The 9,311-nt window shown below is 44.6% G+C and overlaps 1 protein-coding gene and 1 pseudogene across 1 annotated transcript in view; both read right to left on the bottom strand.

Moving 5' to 3' along the window:
* Nucleotides 1-389, bottom strand: part of LOC112075717 (tolloid-like protein 2) — a 49,607-nt gene extending 49,218 nt beyond the window's left edge. Inside the window, 1 exon segment of the mRNA XM_070441035.1 lies at nucleotides 154-389. Coding sequence (XP_070297136.1) covers nucleotides 154-301 — 148 coding nt within the window. The 5' untranslated portion in view covers nucleotides 302-389.
* Nucleotides 390-8,337: 7,948 nt separating this feature from the next.
* On the bottom strand, nucleotides 8,338-9,302 carry LOC139025828 (G protein-regulated inducer of neurite outgrowth 3-like; annotated as a pseudogene).
* Between the last annotated feature and the right edge of the window lie 9 nt (nucleotides 9,303-9,311).

Below are 9,311 nucleotides of genomic sequence, written 5' to 3'. Positions count from 1 at the left end.
GTGTATATCGATTAAGGCAGCTTCCCTCCTCTCTGATTCAGAGCGGTTGGGTTAAATGCGAAAGACACATTTTGGTTTAATGTTTTAGTTGTGCAACTAACTAGGTATCCCCCTTTTCTTCCTCCATTTAAACATACAGGTAGTACACTCAACCTTCATCAGTGGAGACGCTGTTCTTGTCAGTGAAGTAGATGACCAGACCAATGCAGGCACCAGTCAGAGCCACAAACAGTAGTATCAGGCTCTTCTCCAGGGTACTCAGACCCCTGGACTTGGGTCTCTGCTTTAAGTCTTCCTCCATGCTCTCTGTTCACAGTGGTGGAGATGTGCAGGTGTGGAGCAAATGTGCTTTGCCTCTGGTGCACCAGCGTCTCACGGTCTGGTTCGACCTTTGGTAGACCTGCTGTACCTTGGACTCACCTGAACCTGGACAAGGGATACGGAGCGTGTCTGTGCGGAGAGTTTTTGACTGTTTAGGATTTTTGGACATGTTGTAAAGCGTGTTTTTGTGTGCATAGGGTAAATTAGTTGATGTCATTTTGAGTCTCAAATAAAATCATTATGATACTGTACATAGCTTCAGTAGGGGCAATGGTACATTTTTTACCTCTCACCTATAACTTAGCCTGTTGTAGGCTACTACAGAACCGTTATATGCACTGTTGTACAGTATAGCAGGGGTATTCAACTCTGACCCTATGAGGTACAGAGCCTGCTGCTTTTCTGTTCTACCTGATCATTAATTGTACCCACCTGGTGTCGCAGGTCTAAATCAGTCCCTGATTAGAGCACAACATTGAAAAAAACACAGTGGAACTGGCTTCGAGGTCCAGAGTTGAGTTTGGGGGGACTATGGTATATGGCCTGTGTTTACCCAAGGCTTGTTTATATTATTAACTTTGTCCCTACACTTGACTCCTAATCTCATTTCAAAACATGTACTGTCTCAACCTCAGCTTTTATAAAGAGGAGCGGGCCCGTCACACAGTGCACTGCAATTATCGTCAAGCTTACTAATTGATTGATGTAGTACAGAGCACTTCTGGGCTATGGTTAAACTCTTTAATGTGGCTTAAGTGCCAAAGCACTTAGCATTAGCGATGGATTTGATTAAAGTAAAAGGAATGATGGGGGACTAGGCTCACGGAAGCTACTGTTTAGTCATCTATTAGTCCCACAGATGCTACCTGGCAATCAATTACCATCTGTTAAGCTAATGGATCATGGTGCTAGAAACAGCTTGTAATCCTGCCTGTTGGAATCAGAGGTCCCTTCCCAGGATGCATCTAAAATAGCACTTTATTCCAAATAGTGCAGTACGTTTGACTAGTGCTCTATGTGCCCTGGTCAAAAGTACGGCACTTTGTAGGGAATATGGGCCGTGGTCAAAAGTAGAGCACAATGTACGGAATAGGATGCAATTTCGGACACTTCGTTGCAAATTTCTAATGGCTCTCTGTACAGACAGACTGGCTCATGCTGCCTTGCTGTAATGCTGCCAGTGTGTTTGTAGCAGGGGAGAACGACTGCCCCCTCTGATTATGCATGGAAGTTCAAGGCCAACCCAGGTACTAAAGGCATTGTTAGCAGAAAAACAGGATCCCATTATAGTGAACGGAAAAATGGCATCTTCATGGTCAATCTTTGAGTAAATAAAACAATTTAGAAACAATCATGGTACCAACAATTGCTTCTAACACACCAGATTATGTCCTTGAACCGATTATTTTAAAATCGCACACAGAAGAAGTTATAAGGATAATTAAGTTGCTAACGGCAGCCTGCGTACTCCGGTCGGCCTTCAGCTTCGTTACTCAATGAGAGGAGCAGCACTCCTGGAATAGCTCAAACTGCGCATGTTATGTCTCCATCAGACACCATTTAAACAGACTTCACTTGGCTTCAACACGCTATTGAGTCTTCACATAGGAATGAATGGTGTCACGGATCAATGGCTTGTCCATTCATATATACAGTCATTGGTTTGTAGAGAGGAGTTTCAAAGCGCTGAGATAAGCACTTCACTATGTACAGACTGATAATAGCACAAGCCAGAGATATTAGAGCAAGCAGAAGAGGGCCATTTACAACCAGTCATAAGCACTAACAGAGATCAGCACAGATCAGAATGATTGTCAAGACGATTGTGATATTGGTCTCTGTGGAGAGATTAATTTCACCACACAAGCCATATTGTTAAATATTTATACAGCACAGAACAGTACAATGTATTATCAGATAATGTTTTATCTAGGTGAAGTGTGAGTTACACTGTAGCGGTTATCTATCTGGCTCCCCAAGGTCTACTTTAGAGGGTTAGATGTTGTGAACCTGTGGTGCGGTGGTGTGTTACATAGAAACCCTGGACCTAGGATATGGGAAGTAGCACACTCACATACAACAGCACTGGGTCTGAAATGGCACCCTGTCCTTATATGGTACACTACTTTTGACCAGGGCCCTACTATGACTGTAATTTGGGACTCACCTGTGTTACAGTACTATACAGCACAGGAGGTTGGTGGCACTTAATTGGGGAGGACGGGCACGTGGTGATGACTGGAGGGAATAGGTGGAAAGGTATCAACAACATCAAACACATGGTTTCCATGGTCTGATGCATTTCCATTCGCTCCGTTCCAGGCGTTATTATGAGCCGTCCTCCCCTCAGCAGCCTCCACTGCTGTACAGGTGTGAGTTGCTTTTCTTTACTGTGTGTCAAAGTGAGGCCATCTTGTTTGAATTTAATTACCAAGAAGGATGACGAAGGCTGAAGGATGATGAAGTATGAAGGAGGATGAAGGCTGAATCATATTTCTCAACACGTGATTGTGTGAGAATCAACCCTCAGCTACAGGCAACGTCCGGCGAGACAGGACGCTCCTCTCTCCTCTGACCGACAGGTTTTTAATTGGACTTAAATCAGAGTCGACTGCAGGAGAGTTGAGGAATCTTGATATCATCTGAGGGGGCGATAATGATAAGGGACAGTTTGGCAACTGCAATATTCACGCTCGCCATTCGTCATTACAAATTAGGCCGCTCAATAATGACCTACGTCTTCATTCACACGCTCCTAATTGCGGATTGGAGATTAAAAATAACTTTAGGAGAGATTTGCATACAATGTGGAAGCGATACCAGAGGTTTCTTCACAATAACTTTGGAGTCAGGGTTAATGAGTTTCATAGAGGAAGTGCTTAAATTTTGGTTAATCTCCATGGAGATTGAATGGTTGGAATTACCTCATCATATAAAGGCCTCTTGGATTCAGCCACAGTCTGATTAGACAGAGACACATTCACTATGGTAACCAGTCACTTTAAATACCTAATCTATCTCTAGGAGATAAGGACTTAGGCCTATACATTCCCTCCAATTCTTCCCTTTGGGAAAGACAGAAACAAGTGGTGATATACTGTACTCCCACTGGGCACACACTGGTTGAATCAACCGTGTCATTTCAATGAAATTACGTTGAACCAACGTGGAATAGACGTTGAATTGATCTGGGCTGAAACGGAAGCTTCTTATCTCTCCTTGGCAACACATTTAGTAAGACTAAATTAAATGATTTAAGATATTATACAGTCGATAAGGATTTTATATAATGTCTTGCATTTTTTTGTTGGTTGTGGGTCAATTCTAGTAGGTGGTTGAGATATTTTCTCAGTTGCTTTACATTTCAACTCAAGGGGGAGAAAGCCCCTTCACCTGGGGCTCCCGGGTGCGCAGCGGTCTAAGGAATTGCATCTCAGTTCTAGAGGCGTCACTACAGACCCTGGTTCGATTCCAGGCTGTATCACAAACGGCTGTGATTGGGAGTCCCATAGGAGTCCCGGCGCACAATTGGCCCGGCGTCATCCGGGTTAGAGTTTGGTCGGGGTAGGCCGTCATTGTAAATAAGAATTTGTTCTTAACTGACTTGCCTAGTTAAATAAATTAAATAAAATACAACTGGACACCTGCCATGGAGGATACTTCCAAACTAAGATGTCTTTGAAGTGACCCATTAACAGCTCTCATTGCAACTCTACCCTCCAAACTCGCTCACAACTAACTGCACACCACCCACCACAATAACATCCGTTCACAACAATACTAGTAAAAGTCCTACAGGTCAGTATATCAACCTGCTGGCAGTCTTCAACACACATCAGCTGCAAAACATTTTAGTGCATCAAGAATGGATTTATATAGCAGTTTCTCCAGTGCTCAAATCGCTTTATTAGATGGTGTCAATGTGGGGGATGTTTTCTCCACCCACGAGTGTCTCTGGGAGGGGGGAGGGAGAGGGAGAAAAAGGGAGAGAGATAGAGTGTTGCTGCAGTGTGGTGTGTGTGTGTGTGTGTGTGTTGGAACCTCTGTCCACTGGGGGACCAATGATTTATAGAAACATCTGTTAGCCGTTATAAAGCAGTCTCTAGTGAAGACAGCCAAGGTGACCTTAGTGTGTGTGTGTGTGTGTGTGTGTGCGTGTGTGCAAGTATGTGTGCACCTGTGCTTGACTTTCAGCATGTGAAAGGTTACGTGCGTTTGTGTGTGGATCGGCGGGGTGGTTAATGACAAGCCACTATAAAATGCTCAGGTCTGCAGTGTGTAATGTTACACAGTGATGGAGTATGCTGGAGTGGAGGAGGGAGACGGATAGGAAGATAGAAAAAAGTATGTGTTCCCCTATGAACAAGAGCACATAGGGGAACACACACACTCATAAACGTGTGCACACACACACACACACACACAGAAGCGCACACATACACACACACCACAATCCTTCCAAACACCTTTTCCCACAACGCTTCCCAACAATGCAAAGTAATGTAGGCCATATAGTCCACAGGGGCCTGAGCAGCGGACGACATCGGAGGAAGTTCCTTACTGTAGCGCTGCCGGTGATTTAATACAACAGTGAGTAAACAAAACAACTGGAGCAGTACTGGGGAGGCGCTATAAGAGCTGTTCTGGGGTCAGGGAGAGAAACAAAAGGACTGAAGCAGTACTGGGAAGGCGCTATAAGAGCTGTTCCAAGGTCAGGGATAAAGAGACGCTTCAGAGGGGAGGCAGGGGCTAGCCGCCCTGCTGTTMCTGACTTATATGGTGCTTTTATGATAGAGAGAAAGTGAGAGAGAGATAAAAAGAGGGGGAGAAAAAGAAAGAGAGAGAAAGAGAGTGAGAGATATAGTGCTTTTATATGACATCATCATAGTGGGAGAACATAAAGCTTGACATGATTCATTACATCACCCAGTGGTCCAGAATCAACCCCAGTGGTTCATCTATGGAGAATAGCTAAGCATCGCTAAGATCCCCAGACCCTTACTCATAATCACATACTTACCAATCTCAAAATACAATCAGTACACAGCAATTAACACAGATACTGATCCCCATGATAAGATGGAGTCTGAGTGTGTCTGATGTGCGTCTAAAGATCCGACAGGGAATTATTTGTGATTTGTATTGGTAATTGTAATGGCTTGTGCTCAAGCTGCGTCTAGGCTGCACGAGTCCTCTAAGGATTCTCTGTGTAGCTGAGAGGTGTGTCTGTGTGTGTCTGTGTGTGTGTGTGTGTGTGTGTGTGTGTGTGTGTGTGTGTAGCTAACTGGGTCATAGCAGGAGGTTTAACACAATTTAACTATGTTTCTGAGGTGGACATTTTATCTGGAGGGCTAGAGGGAGTCTTGATATAGACTCTAACTATCACGCAGTCGAAGCAACCACGCCGAAACGTGATATTCAGTTATGCTCAAAGAACGGTTATGTAGTGGTGACTTTGAGGAATTTCCATAGAGAGGGGAAAAATTCCCCGTGAGAATTTAACAGAATCGTATGAGACAACAAACAGTGACATTCAGAGAAATTCCCTTACCAAGATAGAATGTAGACTCTACTATCTTTTCCAACGCTAGAGCATAATTTGATTTCTTAAAGCGCACTGACACATTAATGTTAGACGATGATAGACTGGCCAACTGTTGATGAACACGGGTCTCAGTTTAATTAAGTTCAGGCCCCGCACAATTTATTTTCATCTAAATCAATGATCATCTGCAAGTCAAATAGCCTATATCTATTTTTAAGGCAGGGATTTCATTTTCCAAACCTTGTGATTTATAACTCTAAAATAAAACTCAGTTTCAATTCCACTCCCTAGACTCTATCTGCAGAGGCTCCTTCATCTCTGTTCTCTCTGCATCCTTGCCAGAGAGGAGACCCTCCCTCCCTCCTCCATCTCTGTTTTTCTCTGTCTCAGTCTCTCTATCTTACAGTCTTTTCATCACAATGAATCTCCTCTTGTGTTTAACACCCACCGCCTATGGCCACATCTAATCTGCACTTTCAAATGGGAACCAGCGCAGGGGACACGGGGGGCGAGGGGACATTAAATATTGAAACACCAGCTAATTAAGCCGGGGTGAGGGAGTCAGCATTAAGGCTGGTGAGTCGACTTCTGCTGGTCGTGATCTATGGACAGAGAGATGGAGAGAGAGAGCGCAGAGAGACAGAGAGAGAGAATGGGAGACATTGAAGGAAGATGGAGGGAGAGGATCAGGGGATGCTTGTAGCTCTACACACTAGAAAAAGTGTCAGTCCAAATTCAATACATCTCCTCCCAAATGTAGAGGCATGACAAAATAGTTGGTGATGAACTTACTGTGGCAGCCCCTTCAATCAGCAACTGAGATGACTGTCTGGTTGTGAGTGTGTGGGGGGTGTGATTCTCGTCTTAACGCCTTGAATACCAGGGGGATGGACTTTTGTGTGTGTGTGTGTGTGTGTGTTCTTTTGACAGGGAACAGAATAGCCCAGGACACCTAACCTAACAGCCCACTGTGACGAATGCAGTGATGAGTGGTGACACACACATACACCCAGACACACAGGAAGTGACAGCACAGTCCTGTGAAATCCGTGTATCACACTGAGACAGAGGGTGTATTCAAACAGTGTATTCAAACAGACAGTTAGTTGTAATTCACAAACTAAGAAGATTGGCTGTGAATATTCCCCATTCCACAGTAGGATGTAAGCCTATATCAACACGTTGAGACTATATTTTCAATTGTTTATAATTTAATAACTTCATTACTCTTAATAACAATGTGGAGGAAACAAGGTTTATGTCATATTTTTAAGCGGATATTTTTTCTTAAGGAAAAAAAGGTATGTTTCAGGTGATTCTAAAAGAGACTAGATAAATTGAAGTTGTAATGAACTTTATGTAAGCAGACTCAGTTTAATTTGCTCTGCTCATAATGTAGACCTACCTACCTCTTACAYTGATTGGCTTTGGAGTATAGATGCATCATAAAAAAAACACATGGTGACTTACATTTGGAACATCTGTCTTATGTACTAATGGACTTACACATAAAAACATGCATTTTGAAAAGAATTCTTAATACTAATTTGTCTTCTCTAATAGAAGTCCACAGTAATTCACAGATGTAGTGATTTTTACTTTAACTGTGCCTAATCCAATCAAAGATGTAAACCCAGAATTAAACTAACCCAGCAAGTGAACAATTCTAAATTTAAATGATTTTGAAAATAAACTGTTTTTAAGTCTTTGATAGAGACTATATTTCTCCTTCTCCGCAAATATTCAACCATCTAATTTTGAAGTGGTTCTTTTGTCCTAGCTTTTGATAAGTATTTTAATTTAATCTCATTTTAATTAGAGATTATAGGGAGAGGAAAAGGGCTTGAATAATGTGGAGTACTGTATACATACACTCATTTCTGCTCTGGGTCAATTTCACCACTGTTTCAAGGARATTATTTTGGGAATGGGCTGTATAAAGCCCATCAACAACTAATTCACAAGGAGTACACATCTCCTCTTCTCTACTACTGCCTGCTGATACACCCTGAACAACGTCCCCTGTGGTTTCAAACAGCCTTCTACAGCAGTTTTCAGATGCACTTGTTGAAACAAAACACTGTAGCTGATGATACAGTGTGTACAACTAAGCATATACAACATCAGAATATTTATGTTTTGAATCAGAGCAAGTCAAAAAGCTGACATTTCATCTAGTACACGAACAGAGTCTAACCAGACCACAGACCAATTGGAAGATMAATTTAAAAATAGAGACCTCAGAGCCCCTCGGATTGGCCATGTCTCTACTACTAGACATTACTTACGCTCTCAATCGTTTCCGGTCCCCATAGATCAGCTATCAGCTACAATATTGCTTCAAACAGACATTTTACCCATCCTCAAGCAACGCTGGTAACACATTGTAACTGAGGAACTCACACTGTGGGGATGCATGCCGCTAACGCTCTCTTGAAACACCTGTCAATGAATTCAGAAAAGAACTCCTGCTATGTGGCGTCGTCCACGGCAACGGCGGCGGGCGAGTCGGGCACCACCGGCGGCACTGAGATGGACTTCCTGAGTGATGACTGGGTCACGACCTTCTTCTCTTGTTCTTTGATCTTACACTGCAGGTGGCTCTGGATGGCAAAGCCAGGGACTCGGGGTCAACGGATGCGCCGTACACCTCCCAGGTCATCCCCTGCTCGTCCCAGCACATCGTGCACGCTCTTCCTCCTTCTGTTTCCCCTCCTCGTCTCCGTCCTCCTTTTCCTTCCTCTCCGGCTCCAGCTGCTCCTGCTCTTCTTGCCCAACAAAGCCTTAACGCCCCAACCCCCTTAACAAGCTCTCCTGCGCGCTTTCACTGCCGTCTTGGGTTAGTGTCTCTGCTTTTTTGGAGGTTGTCGTTGAGGCCTGCTGGGCTTGGTAACGGAAGAAGTTGACTGCGAAGGAGGAGGAGCAGCCTTATTGTCGGAGGATTTTGTCTTGCTTGCGGCAGTTGGCGACAAGGGGGATGGAGCTTTAGCAGAGGGAGGCTTGGCAGGCTGCGTTGGCACGGTCTGCGCTTCATTAGACACCTTTGGTTTCTCTGCGCATTGGGCTTGGATTGGGAGTCTGCCACTGCCTTCTCGCTCGATGCTGGTGATGATTCGCTTTAGCTACCGGCTCGTTTTGGCCGCCACACGGCTCGATGTTGATCTGGTAGACGGGCTGCAGAGGCGGGAGTGCTCCTCTCGCTGGATGTTGCATAGCGCTGCTGCCCCCCCGACTGCCAGATCTTTAGGCTTGGCCCCAGCCTGGCGACCTCTGCATGAAGGGCCGCCACCGCCTCCTCTGCATGGAGCACCACCCCGGCACTCTGACTGGAGCATGACCCCGCCCCAGGGTCAATCGCTCTGACCCGGACCTGAGACCTGGGGGGTGTAGTTAGTGGCGGGGGGCAGGATGGACTGCTGCCCATGTGAATCTGGTGTAGGGGACC

The sequence above is a fragment of the Salvelinus sp. IW2-2015 genome, unplaced genomic scaffold, assembly GCF_002910315.2.
Source record: "Salvelinus sp. IW2-2015 unplaced genomic scaffold, ASM291031v2 Un_scaffold3354, whole genome shotgun sequence".
Lineage (NCBI taxonomy): Eukaryota > Metazoa > Chordata > Actinopteri > Salmoniformes > Salmonidae > Salvelinus > Salvelinus sp. IW2-2015.
The sequence above is the reverse complement of the archived record's forward strand: the minus strand, read 5'-3'. Positions and strand labels throughout refer to the sequence as shown.